At 42.6% G+C, this 13,871-nt stretch overlaps 2 protein-coding genes across 2 annotated transcripts; one reads left to right on the forward strand and one right to left on the reverse strand.

Annotated features, from left to right (window-relative positions):
- Positions 1-1,128: 1,128 nt before the first annotated feature.
- On the forward strand, positions 1,129-8,277 carry LOC306918527 (coagulation factor XIII B chain-like; the record flags this gene model as incomplete). Its single annotated transcript, XM_079531426.1, has 6 exons — positions 1,129-1,310; positions 2,586-2,759; positions 3,987-4,154; positions 5,674-5,862; positions 6,042-6,230; positions 8,054-8,277. Exons 3-6 carry the CDS (start codon positions 4,040-4,042, stop codon positions 8,275-8,277), a joined length of 717 nt encoding a protein of 238 aa, XP_079387552.1. The 5' UTR covers positions 1,129-1,310; positions 2,586-2,759; positions 3,987-4,039.
- A 3,290-nt stretch (positions 8,278-11,567) lies between these two features.
- LOC306918528 (leukocyte elastase inhibitor A-like) lies at positions 11,568-12,816 on the reverse strand (the record flags this gene model as incomplete). The annotated part of the gene is made up of 1 exon (XM_079531427.1): positions 11,568-12,816. The coding sequence occupies one exon, from the start codon at positions 12,814-12,816 to the stop codon at positions 12,538-12,540; it is 279 nt and encodes a 92-aa protein (XP_079387553.1). The 3' UTR covers positions 11,568-12,537.
- Between the last annotated feature and the right edge of the window lie 1,055 nt (positions 12,817-13,871).

Here is a 13,871-nt window from a genome sequence, read left to right on the forward strand (position 1 = left end):
ATATGGGATCAATTTAACATCATATTATAGCAGTTTATAAGAAGCGTGGTCCCTTATTGGCCGAGGTTCTCCTATATGACATGCATGTGCCGATTTGCTCAGTGACAGACAAAACAAACATTAAACTCTGTCCATTGTCAATGGCGTTTTTAATGTTTGTCTAGACAAGACAAACATTAAACCCATGTGTATAGGAGGGGCTAGCGCCCCTCAATAAAGGTGCGTGAGCATAGCAGCCCCTGTGTGGGGGCAGCGGTGGCCGAACGGTTTGCGGAGCGGTCTTGTTATCGGAAGGTCGCCAGTTCGAATCCCCGGACCGGCACGTTAAAATTACCACCGCTGAAGTGCCCTTGAGCAAGGCATTGAACCCCTACCATGAAATATTCTATGAGCAGGGTCTGGCTGTAAACAAGCATCTCGAGCTTAGTCCATTCACCCTGGGTAAACAAATAACTTTGCTTACTTTGCTTTGTGTACTGTGCACATTGTACACATGTACATTAGTCAAGGTGCTAGGACATGGATTTAGGTGAAAAGAGTCAGTGCGTGTCAGCCACATAGAAGACTGACATTGGTATAACCCGCGAGTGGTGTGTGAGGTAGAGCAAAAAAAGAAAATGTCAAGGTCTTGTCTTGTCCCTGGTAAAGTCCACGGGTGGTTCAACTTCAAGGGACAGCTAAAGTCCTTTAAAAACCCATATTTCACCCAGTCAAAGCATAAAATGGATGGAAGATGGATGTAACTTAACTTCATGCTATATTAACTAATTTAGCTGGGGACCCCCTGGAACTCCCCCAAGGAGCCCTTCGGGTCCCCAGATCCCACTTTGAGAACCCAAAGGTTAAATTATGGTTAAAGCATATACCGGTATTATGTTGATCTCACAGTCTCATTTATCCCATTTTGGTGTTTTAAACATTATGTTATAATTTAGCTATTGAAAAATAGCAGATCTACAAGCTCATAGCACGCCACCGAGTGACGCGCTACGAGCTTGTAGGTCTGCTATTTTTGAAAATAATCGTGAAAATGTGGCGCCGGACGGCAGGCCTAAATGGGTTATATTGCAACCAACTGACAGATTACACATTTTGATTCCCCCCCCCCCCAAACAATTCAGCTGTGAGATGTCTACTACGGACACCGGACCAAGGAACCCGATATGAACCCGACACGAGTGTATTCACACCTGATGACACCGTCACAGTGAAATGTGACAGAGGCTTCTATATTGGTAGCCATAGCACCGACACTAGAGTCATTACCTGCAAACAAGATGGAAAATGGGATTTTGTACCAGCATGTCACGGTACAGATCAGCTTTTGATGACTATGTACAAATACGTGTTTATATAGGCTAAACCTTTAGTTTTTCTTTCTCCAACCAATGTTCATGTTTTTGATTGTTCATGTTTTAGAATTTTGACAAAATTTTGAAGGCAATTTCTTCATTATTTACTATAGTCCAGACCCTAGGAAATTACATCTGGACACAAAAGATTGGCGTCAAATTTTGTAAATAAAAATAAAAATACTATTAGTCACTTGCTCCAAGCTCCAATGCCCCCAAAAACAAAAACACGAAAACCACTAAAACGAAAGAAAGCAGCAAATGAAAAAAAGTAAAAAAAATAAAAAAAATAATACACATCCACATCCTGGAGGCAAATCATTCCGGTGATAAAATGGCCACCAACGTAATCAAAAAAGTCAACCAAAGAACAAGATTCCTATACAGGATCTCCTCACTGGTCAAGGACAAGGTTTCTTCGACTATGCATGCACCTCCTGGTACCACAGCACCTCTAAGGCCCTTAAAACAAGGCTCCAGACTTCCCAAAACAAACTGGTCAGGCTACTACTTGGCGACAGAGTACAGCATCTTGCAATGGGTCTGGTCCACAAGATTCGCTACACCACCAAGATACCCATGTACCTGTCTAAATACTTCCTTAATGTCAACAAAGTCCACACCCACAACACCAGAGGGAGTTCAACAAACCATGTGCAACCCAGATTCGGCAAAAACAAGGGACTAAATTAATTTCGCTCCTATGCCACCAAAATGTGGAACGCCCTACCAACAGTCATTAAGACATGCAAATCCCTAATTGACTCCTTCAAAACCGCCCTCAAAGGGCACCTACGGACCTACTGGCCCCCGCAAAATCTGAATCCCCCACCCACCCCTTTTTCCCCTCACTGTATATGTTTCTGTTCCCTTTTTACCTCCTCTATGATAATTTCCTGTTTTGACTATATAGTTGTGTATATTCGTACGTCTCTAATTGATTTGATGAATTGAAAATGGTGGGCACTATTGTAAACAAGTGTAATGCTTTATAGTGTCGTCCACTCAGTTAACAGTTGTTGTATTGAGACTTGAAATGTACTGTAATTCTGCAAACTGTCAATAAATCAATCAATCAATCAATCAATCAACATATTTTACATTCTCTAATAACAACCTAAAACATGAACCTTGGTTGAAAAAAAAACCTAAAGTTGTCCTTTAATAAAAACATCAATCAATAAATCAATTGAATAATTCAGACTAACATTCACGATTGTGTTCCTTGTCTAGAAATAAAATGTGACGACCCACGTCGGGAAGCTCATGTGTACAGTACCCGTGGACAAAAGTGGAAGCTGGATGACGTTGTGACATATACATGTGGCGAAGGCTACAAAGCTACGGACGGCAGCAGCACTGCCACTTGTACAAGGGCTGGCTGGACACCGAAGCCCCTGTGTGAAGGTACAGCTATAACTCAGTTAGCCTAACTGCACTGTCATCTTTTCCACTGCAAGAACTACAGTAAGTGAACCGTGTTATGCCGTGACACACATTTCTTGTATTAGAACATGTAGCAAACAATTCCTGATCTAAAGGCTCTACAGCAAATGTGAGCGTGAAGATCAGCGATTTTCTATGTATAGAGAGTATGCACATGCATGATTTTCCCATCAGGACCCCCTCATCTAGACTGAGTGGCAAAACATTGAGCAGCATGGAGTGTTGGAGTTTGGAAGCGCTCGTTGGAAATCACTCAACCGTCCTGCGTACCACCTGTTTCTAAATGTCACATAATGCAGGAGGCAGCAAAATGTTTTGTTATTGAAAACAAGCACTTCCAAACTCTGAAACTTAGAAAAATAATCAAATGCAGGGCATTTCTTGACAGAAAGTAGCTCATAATGTTTCTATGGTGGATTTTTATGAACAAAAACTTTGCAGATAGAAAGAGGATAATTCAAGCTTTTCGTACAGCTGCAATGTTGGTGATTTTAACATTGTTTAATGCAATCAGACAGGACTTTTCTGTTTGGATGAATGGGCTGTCATGGCCAGAAAGTAGTTTTTGCCACTCAGTGGGCGTTCCCGCATAACTTCCAGGTACGATGATGTCACGCACATACCCTCTATAGAGTAGAACATAGAGCTTACATCAGGGGTGGGAAACTTTGACGATGGAGAGGGCCACTATATAGACATTGCATATTACTGTCGTAGCAAAAATAGCCGATCTACAAGCTCAAAACGTGCCGCAGAGCTATTTTTTGCTATATTTGAATTGAAAACCTGAATATGTTTTTGCTATTTTTGAATTGGAATCCTGAAAAGTAACCTTCTTATTGAATTTCAAATGCATTTAGTTATAGTTATGTTAACTTTATGAACTCTTAACATAACTACATTGGACACAAAAAGACAATAACATTTTAATACTAGTCATTAAGTACTAGTCATTTAATGCTAGTCATGAAGTAATCAAAGCGGGTTTGGAATTGTAACAGCTGAAATCAATACTATATCAGTATTCTGATATTAACATGCAGGCCGCATTAAGTGAAGGTGGGGGCCGCATGTGGCCCCCGGGCCGCCAGTTGCCCACCCCTGGAGTAGACCATAGAGCTTACATGGTTAAGAAAGTGCCAGTGCCCAGAGCTTTTCTCAATACGTTTTGTGTTTGTTTTTTAGCAGCGGTTACGTGTAAGAAACCAAATATCACAAATTCAACAATAATTGAACCAAAGATGGAATACAGAGTCACCGAGGAGGTCAGCTATCGCTGCGACGGCCATCAAGACATTCACAAGGCGACCTGTAAGAGTGATGGGTCATGGAGTGGGTTTCTGGACTGTACTGCAGGTAAGGGCTTATATGTCATATACAACACTGCTGGGATTGCCCTATAATATTGTATCCATAACCCATTTTGGGCGGGATCACCCCTTTTGGTGTTTTATGTTTAGCTATTGAAAAATAGCAGATCTTCAAGCTCGTAGCGCGGCACCGAGTGCCGCGCTACGAGCTTGTAGGTCTGCTATTTTTGAAAAATCATGAAAATGTAGTGCAAATCTTTGAATATCTTATTTCAGAGCAAACGTTTTTAACTCAAATCTTTGCTTCTGGGGGGGGGGGGGGGGGGGGTCCTTGACATGAAAGCTTTTGAGAATGACTGACATAGGAACATAGGGTTTTTCAGAAAACTGTCAGGATTTAGAAGGCATTTGTAGAATCGTTCCCAGGTCTAAATGGGTTAAAATGGCATGAAATAGTTGTGGCTAGTACTGTAGCAAGCTGAATTTTACGTTTCCAATCTAGTCATGTTACAGTAGGTATACAGTATGCAGGCCACAAGATGAGCATCTTATAGTGGAGCGATTCTCAACCTGTGGCCCTTGATCCAAGAATACCTGAGATGAGATATATTCACCCGTGTGAAGTCAGGGGCGCTTTACCAACCCGCGGACGGAATTGTCGACTACAATGAGCCACCATTCTGTAATTTTAACATCACATTATGGGATCAATTTAACATCACATTATAGCAGTTTATAAGAAGCGTGGTCCCTTATTGGCCGAGGTTCTCCTATATGACATGCATGTGCCGATTTGCTCAGTGACAGACAAAACAAACATTAAACTCTGTCCATTGTCAATGGCGTTTTTAATGTTTGTCTAGACAAGACAAACATTAAACCCATGTGTATAGGAGGGGGTAGCGCCCCTCAATAAAGGTGCGTGAGCATAGCAGCCCCTGTGTGGGGGCAGCGGTGGCCGAACGGTTTGCGGAGCGGTCTTGTTATCGGAAGGTCGCCAGTTCGAATCCCCGGACCGGCACGTTAAAATTACCACCGCTGAAGTGCCCTTGAGCAAGGCATTGAACCCCTACCATGAAATATTCTATGAGCAGCGTCTGGCTGTAAACAAGCATCTCGAGCTTAGTCCATTCACCCTGGGTAAACAAAGAACTTTGCTTACTTTGCTTTGTGTACTGTGCACATTGTACACATGTACATTAGTCAAGGTGCTAGGACATGGATTTAGGTGCAAAGAGTCAGTGCGTGTCAGCCACATAGAAGACTGACATTGGTATAACCCGCGAGTGGTGTGTGAGGTAGAGCAAAACAATAAAATGTCAAGGTCTTGTCCCTGGTAAAGTCCACGGGTGGTTCAAGGGACAGCTAAAGTCTTTTAAAAACCCATATTTCACCCAGTGTCAATTGTCTAATGTAATCCTGGGCGCTACACTCCCCCTGCCCACCTGGGGAGAGCAATGGACTGACCTCATGCTTCCTTCAATGCATGAGGAGTCTATCGCTCTCATGCTAGATGTATTTTTGGCCTCAATACCCTGCGCCATATACTTGTCATCCTCCTACAGTGGCTTCTGGGAGCTGTGCACGACCACAAATTCCTGTTGATGGAGAAATATCACCGTCAAAATCCCAGTATAACAACGGTGAGACGGTTCAATATAGCTGCCCTCAGTCCTACCGCCCTGAAGGAGGAGTTTACAGGACCTGCGAGAATGGTCAATGGATTCCTCCTGGAGAGAAAAGATGCGTACAATGTAAGCTTTTCTTTCTCTTAAAAAAATATATATAATAATAATAATGTCTAAGAGGAGCAGACCATGACACAGATCATGACAATTACAGGAAAGGCAGTCTATTGTTCTCATGCTAGATGTATTTTTGGCCTCAGTACCCTGCGGCCATGCATGTATACTTAGTTGTCGTCCTCCTACAGTGGCTTCTGGGAGCTGTGCACAACCACAAATTCCTGTTGATGGAGAAATATCACCGTCGCAATCCCAGTATAACAACGGTGAGAGGATTGAATATACCTGCTCCCAGTCCTACTATCCTGAAGGAGGAGTTTACAGGACCTGCGAGAATGGTCAATGGATTCCTCGTGAAGAGAAAAGATGCGTACAATGTAAGCTTTCCTTGATCTTAAAAAAATAAATAAAACTAGAAACAAATCACTGCAAGCAGCGATAATTAAGGCAGGACCAAGCAGGAAGGCAATAAGCAATAAGAATAATATGCACAAGAAACATGGAAGACTAAACTTGAGAAAAAGACCATGGAATTGTGACAGGGTCGTTTTTTTATAGTGGGGGGCAGGTAAGGGTTCTTGAAGACTCATACACAGAGTTGGCGGTGCCCAGATTTGAACCCATGACCTTGTGTTGCAAAGGCAAGAGCTCTACCTACCGAGCTAACAAGCAAAATAATTCAGTGTTTTTGTAGCAAGTTGCGCAAGGATAACTAATGATAAGGTGGGTATAAAGATTTATGAATTGACTGCGTATAAACCAGAAAATATACCAGATTCGGATGACGAGCTCAATGAGTCTGAAACAGGGATTAAAGGTTAACTGAAAAATTATTATTAAACTTCAGAGAAAATAAACAGCTTTGAACATTCATGAAAAACAAACAAATGGGGCCCACTTTAAGTTGTTGACTTGAAAAGTCCCCGTTCAGTTCCTATTCAGTTCAGGGAAAGCAGTCTCTTTCTCCAATTTGGAGAACCAGATTACCACATTTGTGGGTGAAGGGGGGTTCAGAGTTCCGGGTCGGCTCGCCAGGTCTGGGTACCATCCGGTACCAGAACCATCCATGCAAGGGAATCCTTTCAGGACACAAAAACCTAAACTGAAAGGCCAGGTGTCCAAATCAGTCTTTGTTTCAAAATCACTGTTGTACAACATCAAATAATCTATCAATTCATGAGTAAAGAACCTGATTTGATCAGGATCAAGTTCTTTATACATGTTTCCCACTAAACAAATCAGTTTCTAGCATTGTTACGGCCCTTTAAACTTGGCTCAACCAAGGGCTAACATAAAAGGACACAAAGTCAGATCAAAAGTTTACAAAGATATTCCACATTTATTTAAAATCCTGCATTGCAAAACAGGGACTGATGGACACCCAAAAGAATACTTACGACCAGCCCATCTGAAACTTAACTAATAGCAGCAACAAAAAGGGAACACAACTGTTCAGTTTGGGTGTTTGGGAGACAATGAGCTGCTGGCCACAGGTCCTCTTATATAGCCTGCAACTAATCAAGAACAGCTGACACAGGGTGTGGCAGTCAGAACTCTCAGGTGATTGACAGGTGAGGCACTTTAGACCAGCAGAGGTCAGCAAAGCCACAGGCACTACAACAGAACAAAGTAAAGACAAATTTCACAAAACGGCAATTTTCATTGGCTCATAAAACTTTAATTTTTTCACAAAAAAACGTACTATACTTTCCCATGTCCGTATAGGTCTAAAGTTCACGTGTAGAAGTTTTTGTGCATTTTGATCAAAGATCCTGGGAGATGCATTTTAATTGATTTTCATATAATTCAAAATGGCGGGTGATCTTGTTCGGCATGAAGAGACGCATAATGTGTGTCGAGGTTTCATTGCTGACGGTCAAACGGTTCATGAGCTATGCGTGGTCAAAGTTTGCATTTACAATATAGCGCCACCCTTTGGCCAATGGTTGTGGGCTTCGCATCCTCACTGTTTGGCATGGCCCTCTACCATATCTCCAAATTTCCGACTGCACGGTTCAGCCAGAACTGCTATTTTTGGCGGAAGAAAAAAAATACAAAAACAATAAAGGACTGCTTGGTCCTTTAATAAAAAATGCTGAAGAGGAGCAGACCATGATAATTACAGGAGAGGCAGTCTATTATTCTCATGCTAGATGTATTTTTGCTTCTGCTTCCATGTATACTTGTCGTCCTCATACAGTGGATTCTGGGAGCTGTGCACGACCACAAAGTATTGTTGGTGGAGAAATGTCACCGTCAAAATCCCAGTATAACAACGGTGAGAGGGTTGAATATACCTGCCCCCAGTCCTACTATCCTGAAGGAGGAATTTACAGGACCTGCGATAATGGTCAATGGATTCCTCGTGAAGAGAAAATATGCATACAATGTAAGCCTTTCTTTCTCTTAAAAATATACATATAATAATAATAATGTTGAAGAGGAGCAGACCATGACACAGATCATGACAATTACAGGAAAGGCAGTCTATTGTTCTCATGCTAGTATTTTTTGGCCTCAATACCCTGCGCCATATAACTTGTCGTCCTCATACAGTGGATTCTGGGAACTGTGCACAACCACAAATTCCTGTTGATGGAGTAATATCAGTGTTGAAATCCAAGTATGACAACGGTGAGACGGTTCAATATACCTGCCCTCTGTACTTTGTCATTGATCCTCCTTCAATGACTTCAAGAACCTGCAAGAATGGTCAATGGGTTGGAGCACCCCAGATAAGATGCTTAAGTAAGCTATTCTTTCTCTCCCTCTTTTTTTTTTTAAAGAATGTTGAAATATGTTATTAAATGCTCGAAAGTCGAAACGTCCCTCCCGACAACCGGGTGACTTTCCCTACCCCAGATTGGGAGTGAATATGGGGAGAGATTTGGGCTCCATTTTTGTTGCCACCGTTACCCGCGACGCGGCCCGCAAGTCAGCCGCTGCCCGAAAAAGTATAGGAGCTTGCTCTGTCCCTTAATGGTATTTTGGTCCAGCGTTACCCGCTATCTATTATGCCGACAGCGGTATTTGCGCCTAGAGGTGTGGTCATGGGCATGTTGACACGCTTTCCCCTAAATTGCTATTTTGGTCACACACATTTGGGAAGGCGATAGTGGAGTTTAAGCACCCGTAACCCGTATGCCAAATTAGTTTGGCAAAGAGCGGCAAGCGCCGCGCGCCTGCAATTGAGAGGTCCGCAGAGTCATCTCTCCTTATTCTCCTATTGCATCTCTTTGTAATTTTCCTATAATCAGCAGAAGTGAGTGCCTGCTGTGACATTGTGGGGGGGGGGGGCGCAAGTGAGACTTCAAGGCAGCAATACTCTTCCATGGGCTATAGACCGTAAGGCTATACTGTATGAAGCAATATAGAACTGGGCATAACGGGCAACGGATAAGGTATCTCTTAAAGGCAATGGCACAGTGATTGGTTTGATTATTGTAACGCCCAAACCACACCTATGCATAATGTAACGGGTAACGGAGGTGTTTTAGGGATTTAGAATCTTCAGTCAGCCGTGGAGTGGGATCACGAACCTATACCATAGTTGCCAATTCCTTCTGTAATTACCAAATGACTGTGACACATTATAAGCAGCACATGCATTCATGTCATATTTATTGTCCTTTGTCCATTTCAGAACCCTGCACTGTGACTTCTGAAGATTTGACACGCCACCATATTAAATTCAGGTCCGAGGGAACCGAGTTTCCGAAACACAATACAGTAATTGAATTTGTGTGTGTAAGGCGAACCCAGGTCAGTGACATTAAACTAAGTCAGACGTGTATTGATGGTAAGATAAGGCTGCCTTTGTGCAACACACGCCATTAGCCAATTAGAAATCAAGATGACAAATCAACTGAATAAATGACTACAGTACATGAGTATGTAAATAAAACACAATAAAACACAATTTATTGTCTGTTATTCTGTTTCTCAAACTTTTGGTTTGTATAAACATTTTCAAAATGATTCCACATTTTTCAAAATAGTAGATCTACATTCTTATGTGATGTGACGCGTTGTAAGCTTGTAGAAAAGCCAAAGCCAATATAAAATAAGCCCCCCGATTTTTAATAGTATTGGAAACGGTCAAACTATCAATATTTGCAGTCTGGGATATTTCATACAAGCAAATGTTAAAGCCTCAATCTGATTTCTTTACCTGGTTGTCAGTATGCAGAACAGATCAATAATATGAAAACATCATCATTTGACATAGGCCTAATTGTCGTGAGTCAGTTGTGAGATTTTATTTGCTTTAATCCATGCAGGTAATTAATAATAACTGTGCCCAAATGCAGTTTTCTATGCATTTCAGTGTGTTTCGGCACTCATTAGTCCGACCCCAAACCCGTGGTTGACCCAAATTTTACCCACATTTCTTTTGGCCGGCCAAATTGTATCCCTTATTTTAAACTCGGAGTTGGCCGAGCAGATTAAAGTGTCTTGTGCATGAGGGTTTTCACTTCCCTTATCCAATAGGGTCTATTTGGTTCCTGGCTGCTCCAAGCCGACTGTCCAAGTCCTTCCTTCCTCCTCTGTCCTTGCTGGAGGTGACATCTGTCTGTGCGTCTAGGGCAAAACTGCCTCACTCACACTCACCAACATTTCACTGCTGGAAGAAACTGAAGTAACTCGATGTTAATTGCGTCTCAGGCGTCTTACTAGTAATATTATTTGTAGTAGATAAAAGTAGCACAATTTGAAATATGCACCCTATGGCTAGAGAATGAGAGAAATAATGAAGTCTGTGTGTTTGACTAGGGTTTGACTGATTTCCTATAAAGACCGTAATGCTTTGGTGCACTTCCCCTCCTTGTGGAGAGACGGTGCAATGTTTGTGATTTTGACATTGTTTAATATAATTAGAGAGGACTTTTCTGTTTGGATGAATGGGCTGTCTATGGGAAGTGTCACCTAGGTAACACCTTGCTGGCAAGATGGCTGCGGTCTGAATATGGAGAATAGGTTCAACAAATGGGACAGTCAACAGATGGAAACAAAACACCACCACAGGGGTGACAGATGAGATAATCTCACAGGAAATTGCTGTACTTTTATAAAGGGTGTTATTAAAAGGTTTACATCTAAGAATTTCTAGGACAGTTAAAGGTGGCCTTTTAAGGAGAGCCTTCCAGCCCTGCACCAATAGCAGCCTGAAAATTAATTCGTTAGCTCATGCCCTGCACCTGTTCAATGTTGTATAATTGGAGTCATCGAAGCTGACCTGAGCCTGAGGGCTGATTTCACCCCGCTGCCCACACGATAGGAAAGTGCGCCATCTTGTGACAAAGCAAGGTACAGTACTGAACATGTTACCGTTTCAACAGTGAATGCAATGGATTGTTTTCCACCTATCCATTGTTTCAGCTATCCATTGTTTTTGTTTATTTTAATAATTTGCACATTCATTTTTGCCATCCCAGTTTGAATAAATATTTGTATTAATAAGGGGTAAAGAATACAGTACATTTGTATCTACCCCTTTTACTTTTTCCCCTTTATCGCTGTGCATAAAAAAACCCCTAAAAAACAAGAAAGCAAAAAGAACACAATATAATCAGCCGTATCTGTGTGTTATCTCACAAATATGCACAGTATGTATTTTAATAAACACCTTTGAATATACAATTATAGCAAAACATTAATTAAGCATAATTAATTAATTCAAAAAAAGAAAGAAACGAAGGAGTGGGATTCAGAAAGGAATTTCAAAGGAACTCAAGTATTTATTAAAAGCGTTTCATTTGTGGAAACATTTTAAAGGCCTTCCCTAGAATATCAGTGACAAGGCAAAACATAATCACTTCAGAATGTATTAAGTCTGGGACAGAGAACAATTCACTCAGGTTACCTAGGAGAAGCTCAAAAATGTCATTTTAAAATACATTTCCGGGAATGGAAAGACAAACGGATGACAGCTTGCGTTGTCAGCTTCCAGGAGGTGTAGTTAGACTCTTATGTAACATTCAGAGCTTGTGGACTACAGTAGTTCTGTCAGGACAATACTCATGAATGGATGGAATATATTTTTGTATTGAATATAAAATGAGCAATATATTTATCACGGTTTGGCGATGAATTGGATCTGCTTTTGTGTACTCTGATAAAGCGCATCGGTCCCGACCACAGGGACTCCGAATCCCTCGTACGTAAAACAGCAGATCCAAAACAACAGGTGGTAGCTGGGGTGGTGGTGGCGGGACAGCAGCTGTGTTTGAGCAAGACAGCAGTGGTGAAGAGCAGCAGCAGCATGACTGCAGCAAAGCAACCAGGAAATGAGCAGTGCAGACTTCCAGATTAACCCCTTTTGGTGTTTTAAACATTATGTTATAATTTAGCTATTGAAAAATAGCAGATCTACAAGCTCATAGCGCGCCACCGAGTGGCGCGCTACAAGCTTGTAGGTCTGCTATTTTTGGAATATATATTCTTTCAGAGTGAACGTTTTTTTTATTTCGATGTCAGGCCTAAATGGGTTAAATAGAGCGGTCTGAGAATCAAAGGAGTGTGTGATTGGATGAGTGGATGTGGAGGTGGAGTCGAGGCGGCCCAATGCACGGCCGCCAGCAACTGCACTGAGTTTCCTGACAGAACTTGCTCTGCGATATGTCTGTGAGAGACTACGGTCCCGCTGAACCAGTACCAGAGAAGTTGACTAAAATGAGAACCAACTCAAGCGGGGGAGCAGTATCGTCCGGCAAACAGGACGCTCATGGAGGGGTTGTGTCGGATGAAGAAGAGGAAGGGGTGGTCGGCCACAAATTTAGCGGGGATCATGGCGCAGCGGCAGCTCGTCAGCCAGACGACGGCGGCGGTGGCGGCCGCTGCCTCCGTCCCCTCCTCGTTCACCTCCAAGAAAGCCTTGTGAACCACCTCGGAAAGCACCAGGTCGTTGGCTGGGGACATGCCTGGTGGCGAGGACGACAGGGCAAGACAAGAGGGAGGACACATCGGTCAAGCACTTCAATCAGACCTGGGCATTACACGGCCCGGTGGGCCAAATACGGCCCTTTTGGCTGACTCCGACCGGCCCGTGAAAGGTTACTCGGACATTTAAAAAAATAAAACTAATTTTACCTTATGCGTGGACTAAAACTGCATTGCTTTTTATTTTGAAGCACGTTTGTTCGCGTAGACGCAATCCGTTTCCTGACGTGAATTGCGTGTGATTTACAACCTTTTACCTTCCTTGTCACCCCTCAATAAAGGGTGTTATTAAAAGTTTACATCTAAGAATTTCTAGGACAGTTAAAGGTGGCCCTTTAAGGAGAGCCTTCCAACCCTGCACCAATAGGCCTATCTCACAGCCCCCTTTCCACGCCCCCTTCCGGTAGCTAGTGGTGTCATTTAACATTAGCATTTACACGTTTTTTTCTCTGGATAATCTAAGTAAATTTCCTAATGTAAAAATGTGACAGACCAATATTATTATGAAGCAAACAAGATGGTAAATCAGCTCGAACAGATAGAACAAACCTTATCTTGAGAAAACAAAAGTTGTAGACTTCTTAAATGACCTCTGTTAACATGTAGTGTCTATGGAGTGACGTCACGCTATCACCACTAGCTCCGAAAGGGGGCGTGGAAAGGGGGCGGGGAAATTCTGTGAGATAGGCCTATAGCCATAGAGTATATAAAAGGATAGAGACTGAACTGGCGTGAAGCTCCGCCCCCCCAGCTATTCATGTCAGTGGAAGTTGCTCAGTGGCGTTTTGAAGCACCCGGAAGACTGCCGGAAGTACCGTCTCAGAACGTCTACTTCCGCATTTGACCACCAAACTTTGGTGGTCAAATGCGGAAGTGCAACCGAGCGCTCAATGTTAAAGCCCAGCTGCACGGGGTTGCCCGGTCATGAATCCACGGGTCCGCCTGTAGTCCCTCCTCCTACCACTAGGGCCCAGTGCTTCAACGTTGAATAGCCTCACTGGCCCCTTGCCTATAGCAGCCTGAAAATTAAGTCGTTAGCTCATGCCCTGCACCTGTTCAATGTTGTATAATTGGAGTCA

Source organism: Electrona antarctica (assembly GCF_951216825.1).
Source record: "Electrona antarctica genome assembly, contig: scaffold_117, whole genome shotgun sequence".
NCBI classification, from domain to species: domain Eukaryota; kingdom Metazoa; phylum Chordata; class Actinopteri; order Myctophiformes; family Myctophidae; genus Electrona; species Electrona antarctica.